The sequence below is a fragment of the Uranotaenia lowii genome, chromosome 3 (assembly GCF_029784155.1).
Source record: "Uranotaenia lowii strain MFRU-FL chromosome 3, ASM2978415v1, whole genome shotgun sequence".
Lineage (NCBI taxonomy): Eukaryota > Metazoa > Arthropoda > Insecta > Diptera > Culicidae > Uranotaenia > Uranotaenia lowii.
In genome coordinates, this window is record NC_073693.1 from 223,852,082 (window position 1) to 223,876,128 (window position 24,047).

General features: G+C 36.0%; 3 protein-coding genes across 3 annotated transcripts; 2 read left to right on the top strand and 1 right to left on the bottom strand.

The window, feature by feature from the left end:
* Positions 1-407: 407 nt before the first annotated feature.
* LOC129755981 (myoneurin-like) lies at positions 408-2,237 on the bottom strand. Its single transcript, XM_055752726.1, has 3 exons — positions 1,975-2,237; positions 1,058-1,806; positions 408-1,000 (listed from the first exon to the last, which is right to left on the bottom strand). The coding sequence occupies exons 1-3, from the start codon at positions 2,131-2,133 to the stop codon at positions 739-741; spliced, it is 1,170 nt and encodes a 389-aa protein (XP_055608701.1). The 5' UTR covers positions 2,134-2,237; the 3' UTR covers positions 408-738.
* Positions 2,238-2,765: 528 nt separating this feature from the next.
* Positions 2,766-5,186, top strand: LOC129754886 (glycosylated lysosomal membrane protein-like). The gene is made up of 5 exons (XM_055751143.1): positions 2,766-2,943; positions 3,035-3,301; positions 3,452-3,613; positions 3,974-4,247; positions 4,310-5,186. The coding sequence occupies exons 1-5, from the start codon at positions 2,845-2,847 to the stop codon at positions 4,708-4,710; spliced, it is 1,203 nt and encodes a 400-aa protein (XP_055607118.1). The 5' UTR covers positions 2,766-2,844; the 3' UTR covers positions 4,711-5,186.
* Positions 5,187-15,560: 10,374 nt separating this feature from the next.
* Positions 15,561-24,041, top strand: LOC129754349 (general odorant-binding protein 72-like). The gene is made up of 4 exons (XM_055750357.1): positions 15,561-15,719; positions 23,469-23,636; positions 23,702-23,813; positions 23,874-24,041. Exons 1-4 carry the CDS (start codon positions 15,648-15,650, stop codon positions 23,957-23,959), a joined length of 438 nt encoding a protein of 145 aa, XP_055606332.1. The 5' UTR covers positions 15,561-15,647; the 3' UTR covers positions 23,960-24,041.
* Positions 24,042-24,047: the final 6 nt, after the last annotated feature.

Below are 24,047 nucleotides of genomic sequence, written 5' to 3' on the forward strand. Positions count from 1 at the left end.
GTATTTAAATTTATCAGCGTGTACATTTGCTGACGGCTGTTTTTCGAACATCAGCCGCCGTATTTAAAAATGGCTGCGTACTGATATCAAATTGTTTGCGGTGAAGTGAGCTCATCTTTCTATTTGGGCGGCTAATAATCAAAGGTGCCAGGTGTCCTGATATATCAGGATTTGTCCCGATTTTCGAGAGTCCGTCCTGATTTAAAAAAAAAAGTTGCATGGCCTGTAAAATGTACTAAATTGTCCTGATTTTCGAAAAAAAATCTAAATTGTAATTGAATGTATAGTAAAATCATCAGGCTATCAAAGAAAACGGTATTAAATAGTTTAACCGATAATAATCTTCAGTTCAGATGATATTTAAAAATGGGTGAAGTCACCAATTGTCCGTTATCAATTTTCTGTTGATCCTTTATCTCGTTTTTTCTCCTAAAAATCATATTGAACAGTTGGAAATCATGTTAACATAAAAAATACTTTTTTATACAGAAACTGTTGCAAATTTGTTACTTTATGTAACGATGGGTTCAAAATCTGAATCGCTCAGGTTCTATCGAAGTGAAAAACATGTGATTTTGAAAAATGACTAAGAAAAATTAATTGAAAAGCTTCCGTTCTTTCTTCGAAAATACATACAAGTGCATCAATAATCATACTTATACCACTCTTATACATCGCATGTGGATGTGATACATAAATAAAAAGTCAAGTTGTAACCTAGATACAGAAAAAAACACGTCACTTTTTCGACTGAAAAACTACTTCTACACCTTCCTTTAGAGTTCCACGCTTTATCAGATCTTCTGTATCCTCGGTTTGATGATATGTAGTTATGTGCTTTTTCATATGAATTTTCTGGCTAAAAAATCGATTGTCGCACATAACGCACATAAAGAAACGCTTGTTCGTGTGGGTGTTTCTGTGCTTGCTCAAATCCGAACTATTGGTGAAACCTTTCTGACATATTTCACAAATATAATTTCGGGTATTGGTGTGAATTCTGAAAACAAGTAAATAAGTTTATTGAAATAAATGTAATTTGAAAATATCAACGAACCTTTCGTGAGTGTTCAAAGCACTCGATTGAGTGAAACCTTTGTGGCAATACTGACATTTAAACGGTCGCTCCAAAGTATGAGTTCGAATGTGAGATTTTAAATTGCCAGCCTGCACGAAAGAGGCATTACAAAACGTGCAAGAAAACATTTTGACATTGGCATGCAGCCGAAGATGGTCAATCAAATTTGATTTCCTTATAAATAATTTTTCACAAACCTCACATTGATGTCTCCTGGAATTGTTGGGTTTTTGATTTTTGCGTTTTGACTTATTCAGATTGTGAAAATTTTGCAAAATAAAATCGACAGCATTTGTGGGATTGCTTTCGGTTTCCTGTGCTGATTGTTCTGGACTATCATCAAGTTCTTCTTCGCCAGCATTCAGAGTGCAATGCTCAGCTTCATTTTCAGAATCATCTGAATCATCGTATTGTTTGTTCGAATCATCCAGATCTTTTTCCAAACGCTCGATTTGCTGCAAAGCTTTTCTTTGAGCATTGTTTTCTGCAGCCGTATCCAACGGTGGTTCAGAACATTCTTTGCTATTATTTGTTGCATCCTCATTTGTGGTATTCGCTATGCTGTGAACCAGCTCTTCTTTGATGGTTACTGCATTTCGCGCTTCTTCACGTAAGCCTTCTAGAATTCGGTTACTGCTGCACAGTTCCAAGATAAACCAATAAGCTTCACTCAAGCGTATGCTGCATTTTGTACACAATTTTTTTGGCAAATCATCGTCGGGTACAAACTGGAATATTTTGAAGGATACAACATATGAAACTCAATTGAATTCGAGGGTTCAATCTTTGGCTGTTTAGCTGTTTCATCTCGCCATAAAGAAAAGAAGAATTCGAGGGTTTTTTTGGTAGTTCATAAGAATCAATAAGAATACGGTATTATTGAAAGCATCGCTCACCTGTAATCCAGTTGTTAGAACCAATTCGTTCAGCGCCACCTGTGTTGTGATATCCGTATCCGGTATCCGTGTTTCAAAGATGTCTGAAAAATTGTCAGAATTTTCCAACTCCAAACAAGCCCGGCAGCATATTAAATAATTTGTACTGTTAAGACTCATTGTAGCAGCAACGGTTTGGCTGAATTTGGCCAAGAAATTATAAATAATCAATTTCAAATTTTGCGTTATTTGAAAAAATGTAAACAAATTGAATACACTTTAAGCCGCAATCGAAAGAATTTGGGTAAATTAGGTACTTTATTTTCGAGTGATAACCCGTTTTGAGTATTTTGAGTAAATAATCAAATTTCAGAATGTTTTTTACATGCTTATATTAAATAACATAAAATGAACTATTATGGTATTTATATAAAAAAAACTATAGGCTCGTTAGTATTTACCTTTACAAGTTATAATCAATACGATTTTTTATTTAAAAACATGATAATTCATAAATGTTTTTTTTAAACACATCATAATTAAATAATGGCTGCCTTTTCTCAATGAGAATTAATGGTCATGGAATAAACCAAATAAAATTCCCAAAACCGCAATTATCCACTTTTCAGGGAAAGTTTGACGTACTGATGGGTACTAATAAGCTGAGATTTTTTCACATAAACTTGAGTTGTCAACACTCAATAATTGGTATTTTCGATTTTCAGTGCGGGAAAAAACAACTCCGAAAAATTTCGACCAACTCCGACAATCTCTTTTCATTTTTCGCTTATCAGCTGTTTATGTTTTCTTTGTGTGTCGTCCGGTGTTATTTTTCTTGTTACGCGGTTACGGGTGAGTCAATGATAGCGGGCGGGCGGATTAAGAATTGCGATGTTTACGTTTGCGAATTCAGCATTCCTGTTTGTATCTCTGCTGGGAATAGCCTCCATCAGCCACGGCCAGCAAGATCCGGTAGAACTTGAACGGAAGGTAATGTTTCCTTTACATCAGGAGAATTTGATATTGATATTGAAGTCCTCGAAAAGGATTGTATATTAAAAAAAAATCTATTGCTCTACAGCTTAGCGCTCAGCTGAATCCCGATTGTCCAGAGGCAATTTGCTCACCGAGTGGTACCGATGTCACTGTGATCCATATCCGGGCCGAGTCAGCCGTCGATACGATCCATTATGTTTGGGATTTTACCGGAAAACCTACCATAATGGTGGCCTTAACGGGCAAGGACGCCATTATGAAAATAAAATGGGAGTCCTTCATGAACGAGGACGGTCAATCGGTAACGTTTAGCGAACAGCCACGATACACATTCATGACCGTAATCAATCGGGTGAGTCAGCAAAAGCTGCATTAATTTTATTTGTTATTATGTAGGTCACCACATGAAACATTATTTGCTATTCAAATGTTCTAGCGAGCTTATTATCGATCTGCAACTTTAATCATTTGATTGTATTATCCACATCGCTCTTTGTTTCAGATTTTCCAATTCGATGACATTGGTGATAAAGGTTCGCTGAATCAAAATTCCACCGTATTCGTGTATGATCCTCATGATTTTCGGTGGAATCGAACCTTGTACTGGCATAATGAAAAGGATGTGTTAGCGGCCTTCAACGTAAACAATGATTTTATATTCAAGGTAAACGCATGTGTACGTTTATTGTGCTCAGTTTTGTGATAAAATTCAAGCAAGTCTTAGAAAGGTGATGTAGTATTAATGGAGCATGAGGTATCAAAGAAATAATGAATGTAAGTCGTAAATATCATAAATTTCTCGAATGGTTCAGCCGTTGTATCTTTTTCGAAAAATTTATAATATTTAAAGCTTATATTATTTCTTTGAAAATATTCATTTTGCAGGCACGAAGATGTACCAAGGCGAATTCAAACATTAGATTTGATTTTAAGCAAGTAATTTAGTAACTTCCGGATGGTTCACAAAAGGCTACTAAAGTTACTGTGAGCTAATTTTTAAAATATTTTTTACTTTTATTTCCAGCTGAATGCCTTCTCAATCCGTAATCATGGTATGGATTACCCTCATCTGCTGCATTCATCCAACTCGACCCAGGTTGACATCGTGTTCAACAATGTTAGCTCAAAGTTTTCGCATCCGCGATTTGCCATCGAATTGCTGTTTGTTGTGTCGGAACAAGCTGTTATTGGGTCCGATTTCCAGGTCACGAAGAGGAAGAGCTTGGACGATGAGCACACGCCAGGAATTTTCGAAATAATTGACGTTCTCTCGCCAGGGGCTTTTAAATTTTCTACAGGTAATTTTTATAAATTTTTAGCGTTCTGAGTTTTTACTGATCAAAGTACCAATTTCATCAAGGGGGTTACATTGAGTATCGTCCTGTGTCGTACACTCACCCGGAACGTGACGTCTCAACTTCCACTGACACTCATCAAAGTGAGCCCAAGTCCATCGAAAATCCGGCATCGGTTTTGCAATCCACTTTGGCATTCGCGTTCCACGGGCAGCGTTTGGACTCACTCCTGGTCCAAGGCATGAACATCTCATTTGGATTATCCGGGGACGGATTTTACAGCAAAACAAACTACACAACGATGACATTCCAAGTAGGCTTCGGTCAGCCGCCGATCGAGCAGTTGTCCGCATTCGTGCTCATTGTCGCTGGAATCGGCATTGGGGTGCCCCTCACCTTGCTCATTTTTGGGGGACTGTATGTTTGCATCAGAAAGGTTAGAAATAGTTCTGGAACCAGAGTTTGACTGATTTCGATAGTTGTCATAGTATCCAGTATGAACTATTGATCTAGGAAAACAAATCATTATCTAAAACCGTCTCAATTACAGTTATAAGCAAATGCGACGACATATTTTCTTACCTAATTTGTTCAAGGATGCAATAGTAGCTTGAAACCACTTGAAACGTAACATTTTTCACATCTGAATGATCTATTCAATCATTCTTTTTTTTTTTTAATATGTTTAGATAGCCAAACGCATTTTTATTTCGAGGCTACAGAAAGGCACGGTAGAATTAAATATAACGCAAAAAGCTTGCGCACTATAATCTGGGCGCAACATTATGTTATGGCATGAAAATCCGTTGAACATAGTATTAGTTTAATAATTAAGTGAACATAGGAAACTGAAAGTAATACAATTGTGATAGAAAAAACACTGGCACGGATTGTTGGAAATTTTAATAAAGGTTATTTTGTAGAGAAAAATGTTCAACAAGATACGTCTTTTTCCACACAGGCAAAAAACTTGAAAGAATCCTTTTTTTAGTGTTAATTAAAATGAAACTGTCTTTAATTATTTTCTTCTCATTCAATCAGTTTTCCCACCAATCTTTAAAATATAATTACTATTCACCAATTCCAAGATACGATTTGATAAAAGGCTCTAAAACTTCGAACTTGATCAAATCATCGTTCATCTTATAACTTACGCCGTATGAAACAAAATGTAAACGAATAATTTTCTCACGAAAAAATACACAAATTTACATAAATAAGTCGCAATTTCTTTCCATTTAGAATATTTGTTGCCTGAACAACATGTTCTATATGTCAAATACAAATTTTAAAGTTGTTTTGATGACTTTTGCAGAATTTTTCTGTGAATTCTTAAGATGTTTCATACGACGTAATGAAAGCTCACGCGAGTATTCATAAAGCAAAATCTTCTGAGGATCTTGAATCATTTGATTTTCTTTTATTTATGGTATTATACACCAATGAGGTTTTTTTCTTCTCCGTTTATTTGAAGATGAGTTAATAAAGCAAATTTGAACATTAATTTATTTTATAAACGTTATGATATTAATCGGGTTCGCAGTTGTTTTGCATTGAAATCTCTCAGATTAATACATTGTTTTGGATTCTTTGGTCTTCAAGCACAGACTTATACTTCAAGTTTAGGAATTTTGGAATTGAGAATTTATAATAGTTTATAATCCAGCTTCAGACACAGAATTCAGATTCAGAATTCAAATTCAGTCAGATTCATGGCATCTACAAACCAACAGAAGAAAAAATTTCTGATAGCCTGCCGGAAAAATTATCATTTTTTCGGCAGCAGCTATATCCTCTACTTTCATAACAGTCCCATATGCAAAAACAAGCGAGCGAGAAAATCAGCTTTTTCTGTTTTGGAATATATTTTTAAATTGTGACCGCAACTTTCAGCATAAACGAAAATCGTTTGATGGAATGTGTTCTAGGTTGTCATGATAAATCGTAAGACCTGAAATTTTCGAAATTGGGTCATTAGTAAGGTCGGGAGCACCATTTTTATTCGTTACGGGACTGTTATGTGAGCATATTTGAAACCTTTTTCAAATCTACTCGCATAACAGTCCCATACAGAATATGTTTTTCTCACCAAGCTACTTTCTTAGACTCAAATTTGATTATTTTTGAACTTCTACATGCAATTTTCAGAAAAAGAAACATACTTTTGGAGAAAATATCGGGAAATCCACATTTTAAGTTGATTTTTTTTTTATTATTTTTGATTGCGTCTGATAGTTTTTCGCTCAGGAAGACATTCCTTCCTTCTAACTGACCTGCCTTCGAAAACTAGTGTGCATAATTCGACATCAAGTGAGTTTAACCTTTTTTAAATGATTCAAAGCAATAAACCAAAGACTATTTCGCCGAAGGAAACATTGAAAAGTAACCAAATCCGTGGTATTTCACATATGGGACTGTTATGCGGGTATATTTCATATGGGACAGCCACGAGTTGATATTTTTTCGAAATTTCTAGAACAAAATCTTTTTTTTATTGTTTTATATTGAAGTCCTATGTTTAAAATGACGATCTGTCAGGTTAGATAAAAAATGACGGAAATTCATATGAGTCTGTTATGCGAGTAGGGGTATAGTTATTGCAAAAGCAATCGAACTAGCAATTACTTCCACTGTCTTTGTATACCGACTCAGCCAACGTGTGTTATTTAACTTGTTTTGGAATCCATAATCAAACATCTGATCATTCAAAGCATAGTACATACACAGCAAAATTTGAAAAACTTATCCGGTACATTTTTGCTCGATGTTTAATCTTGGGCTCGAACTCGCGAACATCGGCTCAGGAGACAACTGACTAGCCAACTGAGCTGTATCACAAGCCCAAATACTAGTGATTATTTTTATGAAATAGTGTGAACTTTTTAATGTTATTAAAAAAAACACCTTTCATGAGAGTGAAAACATCAGGTTAATTCTTCCCCAGATAACATGAAATCGTAATAGAAATGATAATGCAAATCGACTATCAAGATATTTGCAACCATCGTAAACATGTTGGTATTGACCGACGGTGTTGACCCTTTCTTCCTTTGACCGGTTCGTAAAGAGAAAGTCTCACCTATAGAGCTATAGCGTAGATCATATCAACTGTATCGTGGTAAGAAATCAGACAGCGAACTTGGAGGCATTGGAAACATTGAGTTATGAGCGTTTTACTCTTAATTCCCCTACATTTTTCAATAAATTTAGGAAAAAAGCATGTTCGGACTTAAAATTTTGAATCAAATGACTCCTAACTTGTGTGATTTTTTTCTGAGGAGTCGAATGAAGGCTATTTAAGCCACCGTACGCATCGTAAAATGGTGTTATGGCCGTGTTACCCTCAATTTCCCTTCATTTTTATACAGTTCAGAAAATAATTCTTTGGACTGTAGAATTTTTGAGCAAATGAGACCTATCTTGTGTGATTTTTTCTGAGGAATCGAGTGAAGGTTGTTTGAGCCACCGCACGCATGAGAAAATGGGGATATGACCGTTTTACCCTAAATTCGATTCATTCATTAGATTCCTCGGAAAAAATCACTTAAGATTTAATTTAAATTTTTTAAGTCCGAACATGCTTTTTTCAAAATGAATTGAAAAATGTAGGGGAATCGAGGGTAAAACAGCCATAACTTCATTTTACGATGCGTGTGGTGGCTGAAACAGCCTTCATTCGATTTCTCGGAAAAACCACTTAAGATCAGTCTAATTTGGTTCAAAATTTTCAAGTTCGAATATGCTTTTTTCAGAATTTTTTGAAAAATGTGTGAGAATTGATGGTAAAACAGTCATAACTCCATTCTCCAACGCGTGTTGTTCCCGATTCGGCGACAAGATATAAGGCTTCCGTAGATTTAAACAATTTATTTGATTGTTAAATTTAACCTATACAACCAATATTCCAAACGTTATTCTAGTATTTACTAATAAAGCAGTGTTTACATTTCAATAGATGTGGTTTATGTTTACTTACGTTTAGTGCCTGCGCTATGGTAAATATAATGGTCTTGTTGCCGGGGTTCAGTCCTGAACGGTAGTATCGTGTGCTATTTTCAAATACATATTTTAGTTTAGAGTACATCAAATAGGTTGTGTATGTTACCTGATCGGTATTTTAGATTCGTAAGTATGAGGTCTTTTCGTAACAAGCTGTGATAGCGACTTTATGATCGAACTGCGATAGTGAATGGTGATATAAACTGTGATGACAAACTGTGATGACAAACTGTGATAATAGGTTTAGCTTTGTGTTTAAATATTATAAGAACTATAGTAGATGAATGTACCTGTAGATAGTTGTTCACTAGTTTTAGCAAATAAATCAATTTTGGAGAAATTAAACCGTCTACACTAACTGTCATATGTAACTAAACGTTTCACCATGTGTAATCAAGGATCCGTTTGTAAACTAGTATGTCTTCTTTCTTCGTTTATCTTTTTCTTTACCGGAAGGCTTCTCTTCAGTCAATATTGACGTCAGTTGTGGTGTGGTCTTCTTGGTAGCGGAGGCGCGTTCGCTGATGCCGTAACACTCCCCCCCAGTAAGACAGGACTTTGATGCTGCTTACTCTCGATGGCGCCTACGTCCAGGATGGCCAATTTAACAGCAGGGCGCTCGTAAACCTTGAAACTGGTTCTCACGGTTGCGCTTCGAACTTGTCCGTTGCGCTCGTTAACTTTTATCACTCGTCCTTTGGGCCACGTGTTTCGAGGTAGGTCTGGATCCACGATGATCACCACGTCGCCTACTTCTATTGGTTTAATTGGATGAAACCATTTTCTTCGTCGATTTATCGTTGGTAAATATTCGAGAACCCATCGTTTCCAAAAGTAATTGGCAATGAGTTGTGAAGTTTTCCATGTGTTCTTTAGCGTGGCGATGCTGTCGTTGAAAAGGACTAGAGGTTTAGATCCGCTGGATGATCCGAGCAGAAAGTGGTTAGGGGTCAGGGCTTCGTTCTCTGCACTGTCGATAGGCATGTACGTGAGCGGACGGGAGTTGATGATCTGCTCAATTTCAAGCAGACTGTTCCTCAGTACTTCATCTGTAGGAGTCCTTGGAATCTGCATGTTTTGAAGAATTTTCTTCACCGATTGTACTAGCCGTTCCCAGCTCCCACCCATGTGAGGACTGATTGGTGGTAGGAACGACCATTTGGTATCAGCTGTAGTAAACTCTTCCATAACTTCATTGTGATTCATCTGGCGAAGTGCCTCGTTCAGCTCACGATGTGCACCAATAAAATTTGTGCCACGGTCACTGAAGATCTCTATTGGAGTTCCTCGTCGGGCTATGAAGTTTCGTATCGCCATTATGCAAGAGCTAGATGTAAGGGAGTGAGCTGGCTCTATATGTACTGCTCTAACTACCAAGCATGTGATGAGTACGCCCCAGCGTTTTTCAGTTCGCCTTCCAATAGCAACCTGCATTGGGCCGAAATAATCAATGCCAACGTACGAAAATGGCCTAGAATACGCTGGAAGTCGGGCTGGTGGCAAGTCTGCCATCATTGGCGGCTGCGGTTGGGCCTTAACATTTTTGCACCATTGGCATGTTTTGCGTAGTTTCTCACATACTCTACGAAGTTTTGGGATTTGATACTTCTGCCTGAGCTCATTAACGACTGCTTCGTGGTTCGTATGACGATAGTGCTCATGACAGGACATAACGATGAGTGCTGTTACTGGGTGTTCTTTGGGTAAGACGATTGGATGAGCGGTTGTAGGAGGAATGAATTTACAGGCTGCAATTCTCCCACGCATGCGTAATATCCCGTTATCATCCAGGAAGGGTGAAAGTCCATAGAGTGAGCTGCTTTTGGGAACTCGAACTTCCATCCGATTGGGCTTTGACAGGATATCGATCTCTTCCGGAAAAACTTCTCTTTGAACGAGTTTATAGATGTGATTTTCCGCTTCTCGAAGTTCAACTTGTTTAAGGACTCCAGTTGTGCGATTTTGAGGCTTCGACTTTGCCAGATAGTTTCGAATGAAACGTAAAACAAATGCATAGACACTAGCTAGACTAGTTCACTTTTCGGCTTTTTTCGCTGATCGCAACGCCACTTACAGGGTTTGATCCTCATTCATTTTCAAGTACTCTGGCCAAATTTGAGCTCATTTGAGTAAGTTTCCGGCGTGCGCTAGGAGTTTTATTGAAAAAAGTCCATTTTTCTGGAAAATTTTCGTAGATGTGTTCCTAGCAAGCTGTTGTTAATATAAAATGATAATTTTATAGTGCTCGGTGATTGGTATGACAAGCATTCGTATGGACCTGTTTTGGATAATTGACTAAATCAAACCGAAAAAAATTAAAAATTCATAAACTACCAACTTTTACAGAAAATTTACTTACAAGTTGAGAGCTTAAAATCAGTAGTAAATACAACAAAAATATTTTCGATATAAACTTTCCATAAAAAGATAGCCTTATTTATAACCTTTAATTTGATGTGTCATAAATCATAAATCAACATCAGTACTCGTAAAACTTCGCGTTTTGTTGGGACTTCTTGACCAAGCAGTAGTTCACGTTTGCATCGTTTTGGGATTTTGAACGTGAAAACATCTTTTTTCGTATCCCACCACATTCCGAGAACCTTTTCCGTGGCTAGGCTACTGTTCAGGTTCATGTTTTTTATGGTTTCGTCCCGCTCTCCCAATTCAGCTAATAACCTTTTTGAATTTGACAGCCATCCACGTATTTCGAACCATCCTTCTGCATGAATGTTTCGGACATCTTTAGCTAGCTTAATGGCATCATTTTCTGATTCCAAGCTAAACAGCATATCATCTACGTATGTTCCGAAACGAATAGCGAAAACTGCCTCAGGAAGTCGATCGACAAATCGTTCGGCATTTCAATTTTTTACGAACTGTGCGCTACTAGGTGAGCAGCTTGCACCGAACGTCATGACGTTCATGACGTAAGTTGATGGATCTCCACCCTGAATTCCGTCGTTCCACAGAAATCTTTGACAGTGCTGATCGCTGTTCTGAATCAAGATCTGGTGGAACATTTCGCGAATGTCACCGGAGACTGCCCACAAGTATTCGCGGAATCGATGGAGCACGTGCGGCGTGGCGTAACTTGATCAGGTCCTTTAAGAAGATATGAATTTAAAGAAATACCTTGAACCGTAGCTGCAGCATCCCAGACGATTCTTAGCTTCCCTGGTTCGTTCGGGTTGAAAACTGGGAAGATGGGGAGATACCACGTTTTGCCGGTGTGCTCGAATTCCTCTTCGGCGGACAACTTGCGGATGTAATCTTTAGAAGCATATTCTTGAAGCTTCATGTACATCGCGTTTGCCAATTCCGGTTTCCGGTTCATCCGTCTTTGCAAGCACTGATGGCGTTTCAGAGCCATTGGTTTACTATTTGGTAGTTGCACGTCATCATACCGCCATAGTAACCCGGTTTCATACCGCATTCCTTTCTGAACTGTGTTCGATTCTAAACAGAAAAACAAATTGAATCCTTAACAACACTGAAATTGAAAAACCTTTAATATCACATGACGTTGAACGCAATTTATTGATGTAAATTTATAGATTGAAAAAAGTTGAAACCATAATAGCACTGAATTCGAATGACATGAATTTTACTTGACACGGAACGCGATTATTTGATGTAAATTTACATCACATATGATGTAAATAAAAAGAAGCATCACATATGACGGAATTTTCAGTGCGAATTAAATATTACACGTCTTAAATATTTACATGTCTTTCAAATTTTACACGTCTTTTGAAATTCATAGACGTGTGATATTCAACTCGCTCTGAAAATTCCATAATATGTGTTACTTCTTTTTCGTTACATCATATGTGATGTAATTTTACAAATGTTTTTGGTCGCACACAATTCTTAACAACACTGAATAAGAAGTTTATTAAAATTACACGTCATGGAATGTGATAACGACATTGAATTTGTGTTTAATCAATATTACATATCCTGTACATGATAATGTCATGTAAAATTATAAACTGTCATGAACAGGACTATAGACAAAAGTAAACAAAGTGTCAAGTCAAGTTGTGCACCAAAGTATTTGTTTTAAGCAGTTTTCCCGCGAGTGAGGTTCCCGGAGATCTTCGTGAAGCAGGGATGCGGTTTCGTAAGCGGCTCCACGTTACTGAACTTAGGATCCGGGGAAGAAAATGAAAGGGTGAAGTGAATCCTAATAAAAAAAAAATTGCGTGCTAATGCTTAACAAATTTTTGTCGCTAAATAAAATAAATTAAATTAGTTATAAAAAGGTTTAATTTTTATGAAGAGATGAAAAAATTTTATTATTGAATCATATAAACAAAAATAAAACAAAACAAATTCCAATTGGAAAGTTTCTCTTCCAATATTCAGTGAGATTATAATTTACATCATTTTTATTTTACACGTTGCAAAATTTTACATCATTTCTATTTTACACGTTGCAAAATTTCACTGGCGTGTAATTTCCAACTAGCACTGAAAATTCCGTCATATATGATGCTTCTTTTTATTTACATCACATGTGATGTGATTTTACAGATTTTTTTCGTTGTGTGTAGCATCTGTAATGCTCGTTCATCGTCCTTCGAAACGAGACGTTTTGCGTTTGCCTGTGCACTAATGTTGTCTGTAGCAATAAATTCTCTAACTGCTTTTGAAAGCTCGTCGCACTGACATATATGGTAGCTGAAAGCTTCCTTCGCAGTTCCAATCATGTGCTCATCTATTGAACAAGGTCCGTAGACAACCCAACCGAGACAGGTTAGAACAGCCGTGGGCTGAGTTTCGAGCCCTTCTCTAGAGGTCAATGGATATTCGAGGCGTATGTTATCCATGCCTAAGAGAATCTGTGGCTTGATGTTGCTATAGGACTCAATGGGAATGTTCGAAAGATACCGGAAGTGTTTTGATAAATCATCTACGGACATTGACTGGGCTGGGAGATCTAAACTTTGTACGGTGTGCACTTTGGAGAGATGATACCTTTCGCCTTGTTGATTACCAGCAATATCTAATGAGCATTTCACCGAATCAGCTTTATATCGGCCATGTCCAGCAGTCCAGTTGATACACAGGGGATAATTTTCGCCATTTAAGTCCAGTTCTTTCCACAGATCGTGTTCCATCAACGTGCATGTTGAGCCACCATCAAAAAACGCAAACGTAGAAATAGATCTCCCTTTGCCGTGTAGAGTAACCGGAATATACTTTAGAAGGACCCCTCCAAGCGGACAATGATGCGTATTACAAGAAGCATTCTGTGCAGGATTGTCGATAGACGAAGAGCTTTTATGTTTCTTGTCGTCGTGTAGTAAACTGTGGTGTAGATAGTTGCATCCGTTTTTGTTGCAGGGTTTTCTCTCGCAATGCTTGGAGTGCTTAGTTAGGAATTTGCGACAGATATTGTTATCTTTAATCAGTGACCAGCGCGCTCCGATGGTCATAAGCTGGAACCGTCTACACTGCTCCAAACTATTGCAGTCTTCATTGCATGCCAGACATGTTCTCCGGGTTTTATCTTCTGAATGTTCATCTGTATGTACGTGTAAAAAAACTTCGTCTCTTTTCGGTTTGCTTTGGCCTTTTCTCGAACCTTGCTGAAGGCTTCCACCATTCTGCCGATCCACCCATTAAACTCCAACAGCGTAGCGGCACCGTGTTTTTGTAGGTGATAGGCCCATTTCATTTTTATTCCGTTTGTTCCTTTAAGACGCACTTTTCCCGCTCTAGCGCTTTTCTCACACAAGAGTTACAACTCCAGTCCTTATGCTCGATGCTATCGTCCACATTCACGCAGTCGTAGTGGAACCATTTGTCGCACTCGTCACATTGAACCATTCTACTGGTATCAATGCCTCGACATAGACCGCAGCTTTCACCATCAGTAACGTTACTCCTTTTCGGACTACTCGATACGCCAGTTTCCGACATTCCGATTAAACGTTAAATTTAATTTGTTCCCGATTCGGCGACAAGATATTAGGCTTCCGTAGATTTAAACAATTTATTTGTTTGTTAAATTTAACCTATACAACCAATATTTCAAACGTTATTCTAGTATTTACTAATAAAGCAGTGTTTACATTTCAATAGATGTGGTTTATGTTTACTTACGTTTAGTGCCTGCGCTATGGTAAATATAATGGTCTTGTTGCCGGGGTTCAGTCCTGAACGGTAGTATCGTGTACTATTTTCAAATACATATTTTAGTTTAGAGTACATCAAATAGGTTGTGTATGTTACCTGATCGGTATTTTAGGTTCGTAAGTATGAGGTCTTTTCGTAACAAGCTGTGACAGCGACTTTATGATCGAACTGCGATAGTGAAGTGTGATATAAACTGTGATGACAAACTGTGATAATAGGTTTAGCTTTGTGTTTAAATATTATAAGAACTATAGTAGATGAATGTACCTGTAGATAGTTGTTCACTAGTTTTAGCAAATAAATCAATTTCGGAGAAATTAAACCGTCTACACTAACTGTCATATGTAACTAAACGTTTCACCATGTGTAATCAAGGATCCGTTTGTAAACTAGTATGTCTTCTTTCTTCGTTTATCTTTTTCTTTACCGGAAGGCTTCTCTTCAGTCAATATTGACGTCAGTTGTGGTGTGGTCTTCTTGGTAGCGGAGGCGCGTTCGCTGATGCCGTAACACGTGTGGTGGCTCAAACAGCCTTCATTTGATTTTTCGGAAGAAATCACGCAAGATAAGTCTAGTTTTGTTCAATATTTTCCAGTCCAAATCAATGTTATAGGTGAATGTGGGGATAAAAAGGCATTATATTTTCGTTCGTAAGCTTGTGCGGCGTCTGAAATCTCAAAATCTGGAATAAATTACCTTAACAATGATTCTAAAATCCATAATATTTCGTCGAGAAATGTAACCAGGGGAACGAGATCAAACGATCGAAAAATAATTTGTTTAAAATTTGCAAACGGCATGGGATGGTTAAAATAAATAAAATAAACAAACAAACATCAACGATAGGAATGTTTATTCGTTTCCTTTTATTAATTTTTCGACGGTTAGCCACGCATATGTTTCTCTCAAAAGAAACCTTTCGAGTGATTTTGTGAAAACTCGAATTCGTGCCGGTCTCACGGTATAAATCATCAACATATACTTATGAATGAATCAATCAATGGTTACACGATTTGATGACATCCGATACCTTATTAGAGGCGTTGAAGTTGACATGCATTCCCGGCGTTCAGTTGAACAAACATCTGAATTAACCGTCCGTGGTTCCGGTGTGATGATTTATAGTTTTCGGTTCCGTTGGCTTTAGAGCGACTAAAGATACATATAAATAATTCAAATCGCAAGTGCTTTTATCAGTTAAGCCGCAGATTCATTCATGAATAGCGAGTGTACATAGGAATAAATAATACATAAATGTTTTGCAATTTAAAACAAGTCCTGCTTGCAGTTTGTGCCGTGGCACTGTTCAGCGTAGCAGTGGAATGTGTAAATATAGATTAATTTGAATAATTAAGTATTTTCCATTATGAACAAATAATTGCTATCCTGTTTTATTAAGTGTGATTTTGGTTTGATATTTTGTGTTATTTCATTAAGCTGAACGCTTAAAACGATTCTTTTATAATTGAAATATCTTTCTCGTTTGAACAATTTTTTAATGAAAAACAGTTTTTTTTTTAAACTAGCCCAGTCCCAAAAAAAGGCTAATCATATCGTTAGTGTGTCCGTAGTAAATTGTGCAGTGTTCAAGCCTAGGTAACAAAATTATTTTTGCGAGGATCAATATATTACAACAGGATAAAAAGTGGAAACCAATGGTTCTTTACAGGATGTTTTAATTGCTCAAACAAAACAAGGTTTCAAAATGTGGTTTCCGTCTTTCAAGACTAGGAACATTCTTCTCTTGTTTTCCATTGAGGCTACTCACGTTCGACTGAACGCCTAGCATTACTATCGTACATCAGAAAATAAAACCTACATAATAGATTCTGTCAACATTTGAGATAAGTTTTTGTTATGAATGTTCCATAAAATTGATTATAAAAATTGTGATACCGTTTTATTATTATCATGTACACGGAAATTCTTTAAATTCAATTTTGAACTGTTATTACGACTTTCTTTGGAAATTTTTCAATTCAATTTCTGAATCTTAATTAAATTCTGAAATATGATAAGCTGGTGTCAACAATTATTTGAGAGATGGAGTTTAAACTTATTCTTGTCGTTTCTTACGAAGGTTTCAAAAGGTGGGATTCAACTATTATGTTGAATGTAAATTGAAAATTTTGGGGATACTTTCTTACAAAAATTAGATACACTTTAGTTGGTGGAAAAAAAAAACATCTTATGTTTTCATTCACTCAAACCTGTAAGTGTTTTCTATGACCGGATAAAACGAACTACTTGTTCGAAGTTTACATCAATGGCTCAAAATGTAGGAAAATGACTCGAATCACTTGCACAGGTCTTGTGGGTACGTATTTTTAAATACTTAACATCCGATGCAGCCTTTGAAGCCAGTTTTTTTTTATAAACCAGAATGTATCATTTGTTTCGAAAAAATTAGAGGAAAAAGTTTCTCCGAGGACCAAAATATATTCGAGTTTCGAGTCGAATCGAAATGCAGTGTTGGGATGAAATATTTGTCATATTTTAGGCTTTCAGAAAAACCGCTTTCAAAAGAAGTCGGCCGAAGGGGACCAAAGTTATTTATGAAAATCTGGATTTTCGCGTTGCTCCCGAACAAAATGTCCCAAAATCCCATACAAACTTTAGGCTCGTTGAGCGACCCCTTCCCGTGATCCGATCTGGGCCTAGCATCAATTTAAGTCAGCAGCGCATAACATTTCACAAGCTTGAAATTTTTCACACAAATTTGGGGCAGTCTAAGCGGCACGTTATACAAACATCCGGGAAAATTGTCCCTAGCCTTTTTTTATCTCAAGAGTTCCATCATTTAACCTGTAAAACCTAGAAAAGGAAGAAATAAATCCAATCGAATGATATTAGCCTATCCATTAAGGGGTTAATAGCATAAAAGCTCTTTTCAACATTGTGTAAGGAATGATAATATGTCTTTTAGGTTTAATTTCTTAAACTCAGACTCGCTTATAGCAGATATCCCAGAGTACAAAAACGTAATATGGCAAACGAAGAACATAAATATACATAAAACATGGTCAAGATCTTCCTCATCTGACAACTACCGTGAACGGCCCTAATTCTGCGCAGTTAAGGATTTTTCAAATGTTTTAAGTTATTAAAATTTTTTAACCTTTCAATGAATTTCCTTAAAATTTCGTGTACAGTTGGGCGAACTAACTAACTTAACGGCAAAAATAATGAGAGCTCAATTTCGGAGCAAAAATGTGGATGTACATTTGGGAAAAATGCAAGTGGCTCTTATTCTGCGCACTATTTTATATTTGTTCCTAATTCTGCGCACCCAAATAAAACCAATATACCATTCCGTACTGGCAAGACAAACATTTAATTTAAATAAAATGTATTAAAAAGCATGTTTCGCGTTTAGTAAAGTATTGCAAATTATGAAAAGGGTCAATTCAAGCCTTGGATCTTTGAAGCTTATGTGACACTGGGGGAGGAAGACTGAATAAAAAAGAAAAAAAATTCCAAACGTCAAATTTCTCTCATCAATCTACCGACCAGTGCGAAGGTTCAAAATTTTACTTTCTTATTTAGTAATTTTTAATAAAACTTTTTTCATGCTGAAAAGCACTTGTTTTGCATAAAACAATGATTTAATTAGGTTTTGTTTTGCTCTGGCAAATTCCTGCATGATCAGGCGTATTATGTCACTCAAGTTTCTTCAAAGTTTTGAAGCTGATAAACAAAATGGCTTGATTAATGGTTGTTCTAAAAATATAGCTAAATCTAAATTTAGTACCTAAACAACTGAGTTACGTCGGAACAGTCTGTACAGTTGGGACTGAACAATAAACACGCGAAAATGATAGAGAACGCAAATGAAGTTTTTTTTTCGACACAACATTTAGATTCAAAGGGATTCCTAAGAAACTCCCAACAACTTTACGGATACCCAATCTTTATAAAACTTATTAGAAAACTGTAATTAAAAGTCTTCTAACTCTCTGCATTCAATTCCTTGTAGCTTTAACATCAGAACTCTTCGGTGCTTTACATTCTGCGCATTAGGAACATAAGTATTTAAACAAATGGTGTCAAATTCTGCGCATTTGGTTTTATGTTACTACCGGATGTTGTTCATTAAATATTTTTGGCTTTTTCGGTCTTTTTAGTATATTTTTTATTTAGTATATTTTAGTATTCTAAAACAAGGTTGTTTGATATCCTAAAAAGACCGAAAAAGCCAAAAATATTTAATTCTGCGCATTGGTAAAATAATTGTTTTGATTCGAAAACCATTTTTTAACTCAAAATCTTTTTTGTTTTCCTAACACTTAAGCTGTACTGCTAACGGCGGCCATTTTTCAACGTTTGCTTCCTACTTTTTTTTTTTATAGATTTCCATTTCCATTTCCGCGAATAATTAATCAGATTTCAAAATTATTGGAAGCATTTTGAAGATAAACAGTAACTGAAGAGATTCAGCTTGTTTCATGGATATTTTGTTCATCACATCTTGAAATATTTCTGTTTGAATATGAAAATGCGCAGAGTTTGGGACTGCGCAGAATTAGGGCCGGTCACGGTACAGACCCCGTTCAATTTTGGCAACATTGGTGCTAGACTGTTCGTTTTTTGGCAATCGTTTTTTATGCCACTTTTTTTTATTTTCAATTGCTAAAAATTAATGTACAAGAAAATGTTAGCATTAAATTGATTAGATTGGCTCAATAATATTGGATTTCAGCAGTGAAAAAGACTATTTATTGATTTTATTGCTTAAAACTAATATAATTACTCTAATCTAATAAATTTAAGGCTTTTATTTTAGTAGGCTTAACCGCCGTTCTAAGCAAAAATGTCCCATGTGACTTTTGGGTCATTTTTACTTTTTTGCTGGAAACGGTCTGTTTTAGTCTGTCTTAAGGGGGGGGGGGGACCCCAACGTTTTTATTTAACTTAAAATTTTTTTTATGAAATTTTTGTGGCTGTTTGAAGTAAAAACTACGTTTTTTCACGAAAAATCCGCCATTTTTTACCTGTAAAATCTCCCCAAAGTAACAAAAAGAAAAAAGAAAAACGTTGGGGTCTGGTATTTTATATGTAGAAAATATGTTCCAAATTTGAAAAGAATAGGATAAGTAGTTTTCAAATGACGATGTCCACGGACTTTTAAAATGTGCTTTCGAAAAAAAAAACGCGTTTGAAGTTTCTGCTCTTGCTTTCTTGCAGTATTAGATAGGAGGAGATAAAGGCCTATAATTTCTACATTTTTGCTTCAATTGACTTGAAAATTTGACACAACATTCTTAAAATGTTTTACAATAAGAAAATAAAAAATAAAAAAAAATCGATTTTTTGAAAGTGTTAGACCCCCCCCCCCCCCCTTAACTTTCGAATAAAAACACAAACAAGTATACTTTGTTCTGAACTTATACGAAATTTTCATCAAGGTGGTTGTCTCTATGTTGATAGTTCTACGGAAGAATGTCACACTAGTGAAAATTCTATGAAAAATGCAAATTTTGTCAAAAAATTGTCTTAAGATGAGTTCAAACTGTTGAATTCAACGTTATTCACTAAAAAGAACACTAAAATAGAGGGCAGAGGAGGAGAGAGAAGCCTTGAGTGTTTTATTCAGAGAAATTTTTACTAAACACTTTTCGGTAGGCACTACTTACAGGATCCATACTCAACTATACATTTTTGTAAACAAAGAGGAACGTATTTCTCAAATTACGGTTTAGAATGAGTTTTTGGGAAAAAAATAAACAACGCAAGCTTTTAAAATGATAGAAAAATTGTAGCCGTGTGACAGTTTTCCGTAGAACTAGCATCGGCATGCGTTCTGATTCTACGCAAAAGTGTCACACGGAGCATGGCTCTAATTTGCTGTTTTTTTTTGTAGGAAATGTAATTTTTTTTGAACTTGAACTGTTCACTACGAAAAAAACTGTTGATGAATTTTTAGTTTGAGCGAAAAGTTGGAAATATAGCTAATATTTCAATCGCGTTTTTCTCGTTTGCACGTTTTTCCACATGGGACAATCTTGCTTAGAACGGCAGTTAAGATGGCAAAAATGAGAGTTAAATTTTAATACACGGATAGTAAAGTAATCAAAAATTTTGCTTGTATCGAGACCCTCGTTTAGCTGTCGTTTTCTAATACCGTATTTGTTTTCTCCCCTCGATCAGTGTTTCACCGTACCCGACAAAAAAAAAAACACAAATCGTCGCCAGTGTTTTGGTACCTCCCTCACTCACACGCTCTCTCGCAAGACTGACAAAATTTTCGGGGCACTACCGCCCGATGGCAGTGCAACACCAGGTCAAAACCAGTGCAACATCGTCCGAATAAACAAACAGTTTGACAGCACCTAGTGGTGCATCAGTGCAACACTCGGCATAAACAAATACGGTATAATAACATTGAAAGCACAATAATGCCAAGTTTTGAAAAATTGAAAATTGAAAAATATGTGATGCCTTATATTGGCATTCTGGTAGGAGGCTTGCCAGAAAAAAACGGGACATTTAATGACAAGAAAGCGGGACTCAGCCGAAAAAATGGGACATCCAAGAAACTCATTAAAAAATCTTTATTGTATTGCTAAACTTATACTTCTTTGTGCTTATACGTACCATCAGTCAAAGTTATTCATTGAAAGTAATTTAAAATTTTTTAACGCAGATTTTCATTTCTTATATAACTTCTATTAACACGTTTTTTTTCCATAAACAAGGTTATTTTCCACGGCTCGAATAACGGCAAACACGTTATTCGAGAGAAATAATTCAAGTTCTATATGCTCTACGGCGGCTTTGATATCGTGTAAAAAACCTGTGTGCAATAACAAATGTATTTCAAATTTGTTTTAAAAATTTGAAAACTCAAGAAAAATTTCCATCTATACTTTGAACAGTTAAGTTGAGAAAGGTGTTGTATGATAAAAGGCAATTTAACTTAAATTCTGCCGACAAACTAAGATTTATAATCATTTGGAAGCAACTTAAACAATGTTTTCTTCATACCAAATTCATTTGCATTGGTTGAACGTGCTCCTAAAACGTTTAACTGAATCACAGCCTTACGGTAACTTTAAGGTTTTTTTTAGTGTAGTCTTATGATAACTCTGAAAAATTGATGCTGATTTTGGGAATAAAGACGCATTCCAAATTTTTTATTTGTGTTGTGTTGCTTATTTTGTGTTTAACCAATGACTTGAAGTTGAGGATAAAGTTTGATTTTTTCCGGTAAAGGTCAGTGAACTTTGAAAAAGTTTTCCCTGAAAAAAAAACGGGACACTTTGAGGAAAAAGCGGGGCAGCGGGACATTCAACAAAAAAGCGGGACGGATGGCAACCCCTCTACATATATAGTGCTCTGCAAGCGCTCGGAAAACGAAGTGTAGTTGGAGTCTCAGTTTTAGCAAATTTTGGTATCATTTTGCTAACCAAGTTTGAAATATTGTGTTCTTTTTTTTGTTGTGTAGTCTACCTACCTGTAGGTACCTCAAGCAAAATGAGAGCAAATTTGGCTGTCAGGACGTGATAGCAAAATTTGCTATAATTTTTCCATAAAGTCTGCTCGGGTTAATCAAAAATTAAAATAAATCATTAATCATGAATTTCGAAAAAAAAAATATTAAGATTAAAAATACTGAATACTATATTTTTTGTTGAACAGTGTGATAATATACTTTAAAAAGCTGTTTAAACATTTCAGGGTGCTTACCGTAAAATTGTGAAACTTTAATTTCTTTTTTGATTGATTTTTAATAATTAGGGCGAAGTGTCTTACTGTAGCACAGAGAACAGACGTACAAGCTCGAACAAAAAATCTTCAAAAAAGTGTGTAAAATTTCAAATGCAGACATCCAAAAAATATGTTGAAAATTGACTTTAAACAGTGGCACCTATTGCGTCGTTCAAAAGTTACAAATCAAATTTTCAAGTGTACAGTTTTCGAAAAGGCGTAACCGTATATATGAACTCATAATTAAACTAATGCCGCTGGAAATTTTACACAAGTTTCGTGGGCTAGCTTGTACGTCTGTTCTCTGTGACTGTAGTAAGTAGTGTTGAACGTCATTTCCAATTATCCTGAGAAGCTAAACATTATAAGTTTTTTAATATATAATAAGATATTTTATGTTTCGGGGTAACTCCTCCACCTCCCCCCCTCCTAATCTTTTTAATATTATAGTTTTCGACAGCTTTGTGATACCATTTGATTATCAAAGCTGAACAACATTTATTTATTTATTTATTTACTTTGAGGTTACCGTAATTTCGAATAATAAACTTAAACTTAATTAATAATTTGATTTGTCCAAATCAAATTCTGCACATTTTCATTCATTTAGGCGAAAAAAGCCAAAATGCATTGCATACATTAAGGAGTAAAAAATAAGTACGAAGAAAACAGGTTTTTTTTATGATTACATGCAACTTCTTTGTTTTTTTTTTCATTGTTCTTGTTAACTTTATAAAGTTATTAATTTCGATTGATTTTTGAAAAGAAACCCATTAAGTTAGAATCAATATGAAAAACAATTTTAAACAAATTTTAGCAATTATGCATTGAGTCTCATAAACACTTACTTACAGACGCTTACGCTTCTATGCCTTTAGTGCCTACTCGAAAATTGAGCACCCGAAAGAAGGATTTAATTAAAATTGAAATTTCACTCCAACAACTATCTTCACTAGCGCTGTCTTCCACGGAGTGAAAAATTGAGACAATTCAACGACAACGGAAAGTTTTGAGTTTTAAAATAAATACAAGAGTTTCCACAAGTGCCGTGGCACGCCAATCTATTTAAATATGTTTGCAAATCTCATAAAAAATTTAGCGCTTGAATAAACAAGTAAATTTTGCCAGTGCTTAGATTTGGCAATTGTTTCAATTTTTTGTTAGGTATGTGCCAGTTATGTTTTTAGTAAAAAAAAACAAGATTAAAATACTTACTCAGCTTTTAAATCTCCCTGTAATGAAGGGGAGCTCAGGAAGTTTGCGTCAATCGTTCGAAGCCAAACATTAAATCGGAACATAAAAATCAATTGATCTCGTTTGAAGATGATTTCCAGTTTCTAGATATCTTATTTTACGTTTTACCTACAGAAAGGAACGGCCGAACAGATGGCCAAGGCAGCAGAAATGATGCGTTCCGTGTGCATGGGAAAGGTTAAGGTGCCGTTGGACCACGTGGAAGCGCTGGGCCGAGGCGAATTCCCGGACAGTAAGGATGCAATGTGTTTTGCGAATTGCGTTCTCGAAACGATGCAGGCAGTAAGTAAAAAAAATATTCTGCGTTAAATACAGTTAGCATAAAATTTAATATTCTTCCCACCCAGATGCGCAAAGGAAAAGTCTACGCAGATCAAGCTATCCGCAGCTCGGACATGTTGCTTCCGCCGGAAATCGGAGAACCGACTAAGGCTGCTTTTGACACGTGCCGTGATTCTGGTAAAGTCATTCTTAAATGAAGTTGCTAGCAATATTTTTTTTATTATTTGTATTCCATAGCGGACGGTATCAAGAACAATTGTGAGGCCGCTTACGCCCTGCTGAAATGTCTACACAAGAACAATCCGAAGTATTTCTTCGCTTAAAGGTAAACAAGTCTGTTCGGTCATCCTTAAAAGTCCTGTACGTAGTTTTTCGGGTTATAGCTTAATAAATATAAGTACTCAGCAAATA

What these genes read in the sequence shown, in the direction of transcription:
- LOC129755981 (XM_055752726.1), bottom strand. Translation starts at nt 2,133, where the DNA reads ATGAGTCTTAACAGTACAAATTATTTAATATGCTGCCGGGCTTGTTTG. An exon ending in TTCTAACAACTGGATTACAG is followed by an intron (nt 1,807 to 1,974) that starts GTGAGCGATGCT and finishes AAAATATTCCAG; the next exon opens with TTTGTACCCGACGATGATTT. An exon ending in GCTTTGAACACTCACGAAAG is followed by an intron (nt 1,001 to 1,057) that starts GTTCGTTGATAT and finishes ACTTGTTTTCAG; the next exon opens with AATTCACACCAATACCCGAA.
- LOC129754886 (XM_055751143.1), top strand. Translation starts at nt 2,845, where the DNA reads ATGTTTACGTTTGCGAATTCAGCATTCCTGTTTGTATCTCTGCTGGGA. An exon ending in ACAATGATTTTATATTCAAG is followed by an intron (nt 3,614 to 3,973) that starts GTAAACGCATGT and finishes TTTTATTTCCAG; the next exon opens with CTGAATGCCTTCTCAATCCG. An exon ending in GGCTTTTAAATTTTCTACAG is followed by an intron (nt 4,248 to 4,309) that starts GTAATTTTTATA and finishes AATTTCATCAAG; the next exon opens with GGGGTTACATTGAGTATCGT.
- LOC129754349 (XM_055750357.1), top strand. Translation starts at nt 15,648, where the DNA reads ATGTTTTGCAATTTAAAACAAGTCCTGCTTGCAGTTTGTGCCGTGGCA. An exon ending in TTCTCGAAACGATGCAGGCA is followed by an intron (nt 23,637 to 23,701) that starts GTAAGTAAAAAA and finishes CTTCCCACCCAG; the next exon opens with ATGCGCAAAGGAAAAGTCTA. An exon ending in TGACACGTGCCGTGATTCTG is followed by an intron (nt 23,814 to 23,873) that starts GTAAAGTCATTC and finishes TGTATTCCATAG; the next exon opens with CGGACGGTATCAAGAACAAT.